The sequence below is a fragment of the Bufo gargarizans genome, chromosome 5 (assembly GCF_014858855.1).
Source record: "Bufo gargarizans isolate SCDJY-AF-19 chromosome 5, ASM1485885v1, whole genome shotgun sequence".
Classification (NCBI taxonomy): Eukaryota; Metazoa; Chordata; class Amphibia; order Anura; family Bufonidae; genus Bufo; species Bufo gargarizans.
Genome location: NC_058084.1, coordinates 488954366 through 488967497, shown reverse-complemented (window position 1 = coordinate 488967497; position 13132 = coordinate 488954366). Strand labels below are relative to the sequence as shown.

The window sequence follows — 13132 nt, the reverse complement described above, 5'->3', positions numbered from 1 at the left end:
TGAATCCTCCGGACAATCCATAAGTGTTGGGGATCATGCACACGACTGTTGTGCGTTTTGCAGTCTGCAAATTGCGGATCCGCATAACACTGATGACGTCTGTGTGCGTTCTGCAGTTTGCGATACGGCGTGGACAGCCATTAATATAAATGCCTATTCTTGTCCGAAAACAGACAAGAATAGGACAGGTTATATAATTTTTGCAAGGCTACAAAACTGGAGCAACGGATGCGGACAGCACACGGAGTGCTATCTGCATCTTTTGCAGCCCCATTGAAGTGAATGGGTCCGCATCCAAGCTGCAAATACTGCGGCTCGGATGCGGACCAAAACAACAGTCGTGTGCATGAGGCCTTACGTGAGGATTTTGCATTGAAGTTGCTAGAGACTAGCTGCAGATTTGCCGACACCCCCACCGAACAGCAATTTGAAAAAGGTACCGGCGCTCGTAGTAGTGCTGCTGCCTTCTCTCCGCTCACCAAGCGCAGCGTCGTCCATTGTATAGCGGCTGCGCTTGGTATTGCAGCTCAGTCGCATTCATTTCAATGGGGTCCGAGGTGCCAATGATGGCTAACCTCCGGCACTCCAGCTGTGGTAAAACTACAACTCTCAAGATGCACACTTGCTTGGCTTTTCTCAGAACTCCACAGAAATGGAGCATGGTGGGAGTCGTAGTTTCACCACAGCTTGAGTGCCGAAGGTTAGCCATCACTGGACTAGGCTGTGGCGCCATCTCAAAACAACTGATCGCAGGTGTCGGACCCCCACCGATCACATACTGACTACTTTATCCAGAGGACAGGTCCATTAGTGTTGAGCGAACTTGTGTTTTAAGTTCGGCGTCTAAAGTTCGGGTTATCGAAGTATCCCGTTATAGATTCCGCTACCATGGACCATAACGGAATTTAGAATCCATAACGGGATACTTCGATAACCCGAACCAAAACTTTAGACGCCCTGAACTTAAAAACACAAGTTCGCTCAACATTACCGGTCATCAGTATAAAGTTCTCGGAAAACAGTTTTAAAAACATGTGCAGATTTTGCTGCCGCCACATAAGTGTGCCACCAGGGCATCCACCTAGTGTTCTCCTTATGGATCAAAACCCCTTCCGACAACTTCTTGAGACCCTCCTTTTCAATATAGAATATGAGTGCATGAGGCCTAGGGAACAGCCATCTTTCCACCCATCCACCCTGCTGGCGTCACATAGCCGTGCGCGCTTTCCCCATACAGACAGAGAAATGTTGCGGTGTATAATTGGAAGTTCAGCAGTATTTTACCCCTTTCAAGATAAAAGCTTCTTTTATCTTTATTAAAACATGCACAATCAGCTGTCTGGGACCGCAGTGCTTCATTACCTGCTCAAAGCTCAGCGGCCAAAGGGAGGTTGTGAAGCAGAAAACCTGGCCTATATAAATAGACCTGCAATTATGCCCTCGGTAAAAAGGATGTGTGAATGAGGCGAGGAGCTCTCTGTGTCCTACAACCCTGCTAGACAATTGTTTGGATCCAAGAGAAATTAGCCTTGCAGTCTTGTTACAACAGGCTCTCTGATCCTCTACCACTGATTTGTTTAATACCCTACAAATAATTGCTTTTTATTATTTATGACTACGGCCAACGTGAGGAGGTCCCAACACGACTTCAAAAGCAAGGCAGCCTAAATTGCTAAAGGCATGCACTCAACAGAAGCTACCAACCCAACGTTATCAAAGACTCTTCCCTATTCATTAGAGACAACATCATAACTCGGCTATTGTCAACTATCTTTTCAGCACCAGGCATAATCTTCCTCTCTGGTTTATAGCTTTACAAAAGGAAGAAGAAGAAGAAGAAGAAGAAAAAGAAAACATTCCTGTCAACAGGTAGAAGGCTACAAAAATATCTGGTGCCACATAATCCCGGATAATTGGAATAATTACTGCAATTCTTCCCTAAGGCTTTATAAAGGGATATATTTGGTAATTATCTTACAAAAGCAGCGGGAGTTTATAATTATGAATTATATTGTGATTATATATATATATTTTATTTATTATATAAAAAAAAAAAACACACACAACACTAAAAAGCATTCGAGCCCAGTAAAGCATGACAAGGTCTACCATGGAAACTATGGGGGCAGTGTAGACTGGAAGCCCTCGACTCAGATTGGCCCCAAACCCAGGTCTATAGGAAGGAGGGACGGGACAAGCCAAAGGGGGTCACAGCACCAAGACATTTGAAGATTTTGAAGGGTGGTGGTGTCCCAAATTGGAAAGGGGGATGTAAAGTTCAACCATAAGGGTTACCCATTCTGACTTTTGGCACAGCCTACCATCTTCTCTGCACACATCAATGGTGGTTTCAACACTTGTCAGACAGCAGAAGGCCTTATGTACTCCACTAGTTCAGTATAATATTCTATCAATATGCACCCAAAAAAAAAAAAAAAAAAAAAAAAAGTGTAATAGACAATCATCCAGCATGGGCTGAAATCCATGAGCACACCCCAAAGTATGAATGAAAAAAAAAAAAAAAAAAAATTAAAAAAAAAATATATATATATATAAAAAATTTTTTTTTTTTTACCTTTACAAAATTAACCAAAAATAGGCTCCACAAGATTCTCCAGCTTCATAACTGTGCTCCATTGTGAAACATAATGAGTTCGAAAGCAAGTAAAAGTAGTTATAATCTAAAAGGCACAATCCTCAATAGTGTCACAGGCATGTGGGATTCGAGAAGGATCAGCCTCACTGCCAGCATTGTAAGTATTGACTATGGAGTCTAGACTTATGGTTTCTTTTCGTACACCGATTTTTCTGGTGCAAGGTGCAGCTCATTGATAAATATGCAAATGATCTCTCCTCTAGAAGGAAGAAAACTGTCTCTCTACTGCCACCTATAGGTAGCTTCCCATTTTCCATAATGCTAGACCAGGCTGCGTACCTAAAACATGCTGCAGTGGACATATTTTGGTCCAGTCGATTTTGGCGCTTTTTAATATGATGGTCAGATCTGGATTCAAAAAGTGAAATAAGCCACCACCACCCCCCCCCCCCCCCCCCTCCACTTCTCTTTAGGATGCACTCATGTAAAATGGACTGTGTGAACTTGACCTGAAAACTGGGATCTACTCGTTTAATAAAAAGATGATCTAATTTGCAAGTGTGTTACATCCCCCTTTCAAACAGTAGTAAAATGCCAACGCTGATGATGATCGTCCCAGAAAACAGTGTCGTCCATCCACAAATACGACATTACGGGCAGCAATTTTGCCTAATCGGGTCCTTGAAGGTCCAAATTCATCCAGGTCAAGTATATTAGAAGTAATACGTCCGAGCAACTGGACTTGTTGTATGTTCCTTTGAAGACACCTCTCCTCTCTAGTTATCCAAAGGGTTTTCTCGATTGGAATGGCCTAGATCACATTTTGCCCCACGTGCCCCTCCACCACGTGGTACCAAAAGAGAAAACATTTCCGTGACATCCACGTTACATTTCCTTTTCGACAGCAACCAGATGGGCTGTAAATACACAGCGACAAAAGCTACCTCTGAAATCATCATCACAACCTCTTCCACCAATGTCCTTTCTTCTGGGACTAGGCAATGAACGTGAACACAGGTCACCTTTTATACTACTATCTCCCAATGCCTAGGCCTCCATCCCCCTCCTCTCTCCAAGAGAGTCCAGTCACACCCACTCATTATAAGCCCTGTTAGTTTATCAATAGCTCAGCTGCCATTTATTGGCCTGGAATCTGACCTCTTCTTCTTCTCGTTTTAACCATTTGTGTCCTGTCCCCCCCTCAAAAGGAAAGTGATGCATGAGAACATAGAATAAAAAATAAAAAAATAAAAAAATAAAAAATAAAACACACCCATAAAAATCAGAAGCGAACAAAAGAAGGTAAAAAAGAAACTGAATTTACCTACGGAATCAATCTCCAGGAGGCGCTGTAGGTCACTGATGCTGTTGATTTCACTGTGAGCCAGTCTCTCGATCAGCTCCGGAGGGATCTCTGCTTCCTTAATGCAGCCAGGGAAGAAACATCATTTAAAAAAATATATATATATATATATATATATATACAAATTCATAGACACTTCCCAATGATAATCCACTCCTACTATATAATATACAGCTCACATGCTGGATCCTCCCTTAGTACCAAGCACGCTGCAGGATAGAATGCAAAAAAAAAAAAAAAAAAAAAAACACACCTCCAGCACAGAGGGACAAAAAGTACCCAAGGCTGGGGCTGCACCTAGACTTTTTGTAGCACTTTTGATTGATTTTCTTTACTAGGGAGTGACAGCTGAAAGATTGCATCCAAGTCAGTTTGCCACTTTGGACTCCAGCTGTAGATCTAGCGTTAAAATTAACTGAAGGCGCCACAAAAAGCCTAGGGTGTAGCCCCAGCCCCAGGAGGGGTTTGCCCCAATTTCAGGTACCTGGCGCAGGCCCAACTAATCCTTCACAATGTCAAGGAGGAATAAAAAAAAACTACTGCACATCTCCTTCCACAGTCACAAAGCAAAACCAACGACACGCTTGCGTCTTACTCCTTATCGGTGACCAGAGTTACCTTTGTACCCACTTTACATTCTCAAAAGTTGTCACTGAATGTCATTTTCCCTGCCCATTTTATAAGCAGGAGACCGGAGAACTTGGAATCACTCAGCCAGTTGTATAACAGAAGCAAACTAGGCTTGAGGACAAAAAAAAAAAAAAAAAAGGGGGAGTCTGTGTTTTCTCTAAGGAAGCATGTCAGCAGTCTGGAAACCAAGACATAAAGGCAAGAGATGAAAAATCAGCTTATTGTGTCCTACGCTATAGCTAAAGGGCAAGCAAGAAAAAAATGAAAAAATTATCTCCAGTCTAAGGCCTAGTCAGACACCATACAGATCCGAGACTCCTATAAAACAGATTGACAGGATTGCAAGCCCTTTGGCCAAGAGCATCAACATTAGCATTTTTTAATCCTCGAGGACACGTTCTAATGATTCCTTTATATGGTTAGCCAGTCTTCTGCATGCACGCCCTTCTCTTCCCTAACCGCAGAGTTCTGAAGTGGTTGCATGGTTTACTTCGCTCAACCTGGAGGAGCCATTATATGAAAGAGACAAACCAGGGGCTTTGAAGACCACCACATGTAAGGGGGGGGATATGACAAACAAAACGCTTTGAGAAGAACCCACAGGCAGGTACCGTAACTGCTTCCATTTACCCATGAAGTCAACAAGGAAAGTGGACAAAAATAAAAATCCCTGCCTTTACACCTAATGGCACCAAAAAGCACCCAGATTGGACTCCCCCCCCCCCCCACCTTTACGAAGCCAGGGATATACATTACATTGTGTACAACAGAGCCTTGAAACTTTACCAGCTATGCCCCAGTTCTCAGACACGTTTTATTGTGTAAGGGACGACCATTCATGATCAGCTCCGTCTGTGCTGGAGGACACCCATCATGCTATAGAAATCAATCTAAAACTGCTCAGAAAACATGCAAAAGCTTCTTTATACAAATGTAACTTTTTATATAAACTGTAGAATAATAATAAACACAAATGTATCATCTTTGAACTTGATCTTGACCAATGAGCTTTTTTTATGCCAAAGCGTGGCAAAAATACCCCAAAAAATAATAATAATCCAGGATCCCCTCTTCTTCTACACACTAAAACAGCAACGAGTTTAGGTTTAGCTTCATTTTCTTTTCCACTAGGATCCTACAAATCCACAATAATTATAGCTTAGTAACTTTTCTACTAGGAGGCAGCATACCCCAGACAGTTGTGCTCAGCAGGACTCCTAACACTGGGAGCACATGTGTTAGGTCCTCCGACATAGTAGCTTATGGGCAGGAATGGAGTAAAATAGCATTTAGAGATGTCCAATGTGCTTGAACATGCCCTGATCTTGTCTAGGCATGGACTCAGAATGTGGTTCACTGCACTAGTCAATGAGGCGGATTATATAGGAATATTGGACTTTTTGCGGTTTCATTATTACTGCCACCATGGGAGGTCAATACAGAGGAGCTTGCGCCAGAACCTCTCAGCTGTCATTAAGGAGTCGAGCATCTGCATCTACTGCAGAACCTCCTGGGAAACAGACCTGTCAATTATTGTCTTAAAGGTGCCCATCCACTGAAAAAAATAAAATAAAAATCAACTAGAATTTGGGTCATCAACGATCATCTAGGACCATGAATGGTGACGCAAGACTAGCAAAAGGGGGAAAAAAAAGAATTATTTTATATATATATATATATATATATATATATATATTATATTATATATTTTCAGCAGCTGGTCTAAAAAGGGTGGAGAATCTTTGCCCAAAAGTCTAACTGTACAGTCATGCGCCCATGGTGACACTGGTGGGCACCTTCAATGTATTTTAATACAACCATGAAGAGAGTCCACCCTCCAATAGGTCCTTGGCTAGACTTTACTAGACTTCAATATGGTTGGCTGGTTTAAGTCTGCAACTTGCTCAAGTGCAGGTGACTTGCAGCATGGTCATGGTAAGGAGCTCCTCATGATCTGAGGCAATGGATTGTAGGTCTTTCCAGCCCTGCCCTTAGTGCAAGTGTGGAGAGGGTGCTGGTTGTATGGGAGGCAGATGTAGGCTCTCTGCACACAATGCTTATACATAAAAGGTTCTCTGCACACAGAACATATAGAGAACATGAAGACCAAGCCAAGACCTACCTCGCAGAATGAAGAAGACAGGTAGCAGACGCCTAGAAGCAAAATCCAAGCCCAGCTCGTCATTGCGTTCTGCTGCACTTATTACTGAATGACAATGCAATGTCTTGATGTAGGAGCTGCAGAACTGCTCCTGTGTCTGGGGGAGTCAGTACCATCCCTTAGAGGGGGATCAACACCCCACCAAATGTGGTAGATCTGCTGGACGTTTTGAGGGGTTGGGTGGGTTCTCCAGGACCAACCTGCTTTTTCTCCCCCTTTCCTTTTTTTTTTTGCAGATGGGTTGATCTTTACCAGGCAATGAGGCTCATGGTCCGCATGTTGTGCACTGATCAGACCCAAGGAGGCAGCTCTAGATCTCCACTGAAACGCCCATCACCTGTCTGCATGGAGCTCCTATGGACCCCCTCCCTCCCCAATCATTAAATGCACAAAAGGCAGCGAGCACTGTGTCTGTCTCAGAGGAAAGAAGCAAAAAGAAGCCCAAGTTTTCCAAAGACTGGGATCTTGTCAGGTCTTCTGCACAGTGGTCAATGAAGGCAGCAGATCCGAGGAGCTCCACCTGGATGGAAAATGGTTTTTAAATCCCAGGGCGAGGAAGCAGCAGCAGTGTGAACGAGTAACTCCTGGGGGATGTCAGCTGCTCACAGCTCTCTGCTGTTGGGAGAGTGAAATAATCTGGAGCAAGAGATTATAGCATTGCCAACCTCCCTAGTACCGCCCCCTCTGCTGTACTAAGCAACACAACCACAAACAGCCAAGTAGTGGGCTGGTTCTCGGAGCCAACACTGCCTGCTTGTCGCCGAGCTATGGGGGGATTAGGGTGCAGCTATGCATCCCCTGTCACCGAGCTATGGGGGGATTAGGGTGCAGCAATGCATCCCCTGTCGCCGAGCTATGGGGGGATTAGGGTGCAGCTATGCATCCCCTGTCACTGAGGTATGGGGGGATTAGGGTGCAGCTATGCATGCCCTGTCACTGAGCTATGGGGGGATTCGGGTGCAGCTATGCATCCCCTGTCACTGAGCTATGGGGGGATTAGGGTGCAGCTATGCATCCCCTGTCACTGAGGTATGGGGGGATTAGGGTGCAGCTATGCATCCCCTGTCACTGAGGTATGGGGGGATTAGGGTGCAGCTATGCATCCCTGTCACTGAGCTATAGGGGGATTAGGGTGCAGCTATGCATCCCCTGCCACTGAGCTATGGGGGGATTAGGGTGCAGCTATGCATCCCCTGTCACTGAGCTATGGGGGGATTAGGGTGCAGCTATGCATCCCCTGTCACGAGCTATGGGGGGATTAGGGTGCAGCTATGCATCCCCTGTCACTGAGCTATGGGGGATTAGGGTGCAGCTATGCATCCCCTGTCACTGAGCTATGGGGGGATTAGGGTGCAGCTATGCATCCTCTGTCACTGAGCTATGGGGGGATTAGGGTGCAGCTATGCATCCCCTGTCACTGAGCTATGGGGGGATTAGGGTGCAGCTATGCATCCCCTGTCACTGAGGTATGAGGGATTAGGGTGCAGCTATGCATCCCCTGTCACTGAGCTATGGGGGGATTAGGGTGCAGCTATGCATCCCCTGTCACTGAGGTATGAGGGATTAGGGTGCAGCTATGCATCCCCTGTCACGAGCTATGGGGGGATTATAGTGCAGCTATGCATCCGCTGTCACTGAGCTATGGGGGGGATTAGGGTGCAGCTATGCATCCCCTGTCACTGAGCTATGGGGGGATTAGGGTGCAGCTATGCATCCCCTGTCACGAGCTATGGGGGGATTAGGGTGCAGCTATGCATCCCCTGTCACTGAGCTATGGGGGATTAGGGTGCAGCTATGCATCCCCTGTCACTGAGCTATGGGGGGATTAGGGTGCAGCTATGCATCCTCTGTCACTGAGCTATGGGGGGATTAGGGTGCAGCTATGCATCCCCTGTCACTGAGCTATGGGGGGATTAGGGTGCAGCTATGCATCCCCTGTCACTGAGGTATGAGGGATTAGGGTGCAGCTATGCATCCCCTGTCACTGAGCTATGGGGGGATTAGGGTGCAGCTATGCATCCCCTGTCACTGAGGTATGAGGGATTAGGGTGCAGCTATGCATCCCCTGTCACGAGCTATGGGGGGATTATAGTGCAGCTATGCATCCGCTGTCACTGAGCTATGGGGGGGATTAGGGTGCAGCTATGCATCCCCTGCCACTGAGCTATGGGGGGATTAGGGTGCAGCTATGCATCCCCTGTCACTGAGCTATGGGGGGATTAGGTGCAGCTATGCATCCCCTGTCACTGAGCTATGGGGGGATTAGGGTGCAGCTATGCATCCCCTGTCACTGAGCTATGGGGGGATTAGGGTGCAGCTATGCATCCCCTGTCACCAAGCTATGGGGGGATTAGGGTGCAGCTATGCATCCCCTGTCACTGAGCTATGGGGGGATTACGGTGCAGCAATGCATCCCCTGTCACTGAGCTATGGGGGGATTAGGGTGCAGCTATGCATCCCCTGTCACTGAGCCATGGGGGGATTAGGGTGCAGCTATGCATCCCCTGCCACTGAGCTATGGGGGGAATTAGGTGCAGCTATGCATCCTCTGCCACTGAGCTATGGGGGGATTAGGGTGCAGCTATGCATCCTCTGCCACTGAGCTATGGGGGATTAGGGTGCAGCTATGCATCCCCTGTCACTGAGCTATGGGGGGATTAGGGTGCAGCTATGCATCCTCTGTCACTGAGCTATGGGGGGATTAGGGGTGCAGGTATGCATCCCCTGTCACTGAGCTATGGGGGGATTAGGGTGCAGCTATGCATCCCCTGTCACTGAGCTATGGGGGGATTAGGTGCAGCTATGCATCCCCTGTCACTGAGCTATGGGGGGATTAGGTGCAGCTATGCATCCCCTGTCACTGAGCTATGGGGGATTAGGGTGCAGCTATGCATCCCATGTCACTGAGCTATGGGGGGATTACGGTGCAGCAATGTATCCCCTGTCACTGAGCTATGGGGGGATTAGGGTGCAGCTATGCATCCTCTGCCACTGAGCTATGGGGGATTAGGGTGCAGCTATGCATCCCCTGTCACTGAGCTATGGGGGGATTAGGGTGCAGCTATGCATCCCCTGTCACTGAGCTATGGGGGGATTAGGTGCAGCTATGCATCCCCTGTCACTGAGCTATGGGGGGATTAGGTGCAGCTATGCATCCCCTGTCACTGAGCTATGGGGGGGATTAGGTGCAGCTATGCATCCCCTGTCACTGAGCTATGGGGGATTAGGGTGCAGCTATGCATCCCGTGTCACTGAGCTATGGGGGGATTAGGGTGCAGCTATGCATCCCCTGTCACTGAGCTTTGGGGGGATTAGGGTGCAGCTATGCATGCCCTGTCACTGAGCTATGGGGGGGATTAAGTGCAGCTATGCATCCCCTGTCACTGAGCTATGGGGGGATTAGGTGCAGCTATGCATCCTCTGCCACTGAGCTATGGGGGGATTAGGGTGCAGCTATGCATCCTCTGCCACTGAGCTATGGGGGGATTAGGGTGCAGCTATGCATCCTCTGCCACTGAGATATGGGGGGATTAGGGTGCAGCTATGCATCCTCTGCCACTGAGCTATGGGGGGGATTATAGTGCAGCTATGCATCCCCTGTCACTGAGCTATGGGGGGATTAGGGTGCAGCTATGCATCCCCTGTCACTGAGCTATGGGGGGGATTATAGTGCAGCTATGCATCCCCTGTCACTGAGGTATGAGGGGGATTAGGGTGCAGCTATGCATCCCCTGTCACTGAGCTATGGGGGGGGGGGATTATAGTGCAGCTATGCATCCTCTGCCACTGAGCTATGGGGGATTAGGGTGCAGCTATGCATCCCCTGTCACTGAGCTATGGGGGGATTAGGGTGCAGCTATGCATCCCCTGTCACTGAGCTATGGGGGGGATTAGAGGTGCAGGTACATATATAGATAGTCTGATTTATTGGGAAATTAAGGATGCAGCTCTATATTGCTAGTCTCTGATCTATGGGATGATGGAGGGTTAAACTATAGATTTTGTGTCACCAAATTATAGGGAGACCAAGCTAGCAGATAGATATTGCAGGTCACTGGGCTGCTGAGAGATGGGGGATGCTGCTATTCTCTGCTTTGATGGGAGATTAGGGGTACTCTGCCATTGGAGGTGCAGATCTACATCGCTGGTCATTGAGTGGAGGGATGGGCATGTTTGTGCTGTGGGTCCTGCATGTCAAGGTGGTTGATATTGCTGTCCACTGAGCAGGATAATAGACAAGGACCAGGCATCTGAGAAGTGTGGACATAAAGGATGCTCAGTGTAGTCAGTGCAGTATACAGCTCACCGAGTAATAAGGGTGAGCAGGTCTGGTCCACCAAAAACACTATCACAAGCACTTACAAAGTGGGGTGAGACTTAGGCTGCAGGCATACGAACGTTGTTTGTTTCCGTGTCCGTTCTGTTTTTTTTTTTGCGGATAGGATGCATACGCATTCATTTCAATGGGTCCACAAAAAATGCGGACAGCACACTGTGTGCTGTCCGCATCAGTATGTCCGTTCCGTAGCCTCTTAAAAAATATAGAACATGTCCTATTCTTGTCCGTTTTAGGCATTTTTACAATGGATCCGCCCCATAAAAACGGATGGCATACGGATTCAGTTTTTTTTGCTGATCGGCAATTTGCGGACCGCAAAACACATATAGTCATGTGCATGTAGCCTTAGAATGTATCCAGTGTATAATGTTTTATTTCATTAATAAATCCTTAATTTTTGGGGTTCTGGAAGGAACTGGAACTGCCTATGCTCCCGAGCACAATTATCCAGCTTCCCTGCTTTATAGGTGCGAATTCACATGCGGCAGAATTGATGCAAAAATTTCCGAGACCATCACAATCATCTGAATGCAGCTTACAGGGTCCATGTGCCTCCCTCCACAACTGCCCCTTTCAGACAAATAGCGCTGATTTTCAGTTGCAGAAAGCTCTGTAACTAATCTGCTGAGTGTGACTATCCCCTTATCAGATCACTCGGTGAAGCAGTTCCAGTAAATGCCACATATTAAGGAATCACTACTGAATTCATTCTTTAAAATTTAGTTTTAGAGTACTTTCACACTTGCGTTTTTCTTTTCCGGCGCTGAGTTCCGTCCTAGGGGCTCAATACCAGAAAAAAAACTGATCAGTTTCATCCCCATGCATTCTGAATGGATAGAAATCCGTTCAGGATGCATCAGGATGTCTTCAGTTCAGTCTTTTTGACTGATCAGGACGGAGATAATACTGCAGCATGCTACGGTTTTATCTCCGGCCCAAAAACTGAAGACTTGCCTGAATGCCGGATCCGTAATTTTTTTCCATAGGAATGTATTAGTGCATTCAAAATACCGGAAAGCCGGATCCGTCCTTCCGGTCTGCGCATGACCGCAAAAGGTGAAAAAAATAAATGCCGGATCCGTTTTTCCGGATGACACCGGAAAGACGGATCCGGCATTTAAATGCATTTTTCAGACAGATAAGGCATTTGTAAGACTGATAAGGATTCTGATCAGTCTTACAAATGACATCATTTGGCATACGTTTTGCTTACTGCTTGCCGGATCACTCTGCCACAAGTGTGAAAGTAGCCTGAGCCACTGAACTATTAAGTGATGGCGTAGCACCTCTTGCTGTTTGTTCTTTTTCTAATTTCTCTGTCCACCTCACTGAGGTGGACACACATATTCAGTTCCATTCTTCAATTGCCATCAGCTGCAGCAGAAAGGACACTCCCCTTGAGCTGCAGCAGAAAGGGCACTCCCCCTGAGCTGCAGCAGAAAGCTCACCGCCCTGAGCTGCATCAGAAAGGACACTCCCCCTGAGCTACAGCAGAAAGGACACGCCCCCTGAGCGTCCAGCTTGATATAAATCTAGCAGAGCAATGAATGTGGAGATCTCTGGACCCATGTGAGGCACAGGGCTGGTTCTAGCTTTGTTAGAAAGAGTTTGTCATGTACTGTATGTTAATCATAGGATAATCCCTTTAAGTCATCCTTGCCAACTCAGACCCAGACCCAGTTTCAAACGCATATTGAGGGGGCTATTCCAAGCGACAACTTTTCACAAAACTTTTTATCTATTAATAGAGTCATGATTGGTGGGGGTCTGAGCGCTGAGACCCCCCACCAATCTCTAGAGCGAGGGGAGAGAAGCGCACACATGGAGTGCACTCTCTCCTCTCTGATTAGGGTGGGCTTTAATATGGACCCGTCTTTATTTGCACTTGGCAGCGAGGAGAGAGAGCATTGCTCGCGCTTCTCTTGCCTTGTTCTAGGGATCGGTGGCGGTCTCAGCGCTCAGACCCCCACCGATCACAACTTTTGATACATCTCTATGGCATATCAAAAGTTTTGTGAAAAGTTAGTGACCTTTTTAACCGTA

At 46.8% G+C, this 13132-nt stretch overlaps 1 protein-coding gene across 4 annotated transcripts in view; it reads right to left on the bottom strand.

The window, feature by feature from the left end:
- PDGFA (platelet derived growth factor subunit A) overlaps positions 1 to 7359 on the bottom strand; it is a 38990-nt gene extending 31631 nt beyond the window's left edge. For all 4 annotated transcript variants that reach the window (XM_044294625.1, XM_044294628.1, XM_044294629.1 and 1 more), the window contains exons 1-2: positions 6712 to 7359; positions 3921 to 4017 (exon numbers count right to left, since the gene is read on the bottom strand). In XM_044294625.1, the coding sequence (XP_044150560.1) occupies positions 3921 to 4017; positions 6712 to 6774 (160 nt within the window). In that variant the 5' untranslated portion in view covers positions 6775 to 7359. The remainder of the gene's footprint in view (positions 1 to 3920; positions 4018 to 6711) is intronic.
- Positions 7360 to 13132: the final 5773 nt, after the last annotated feature.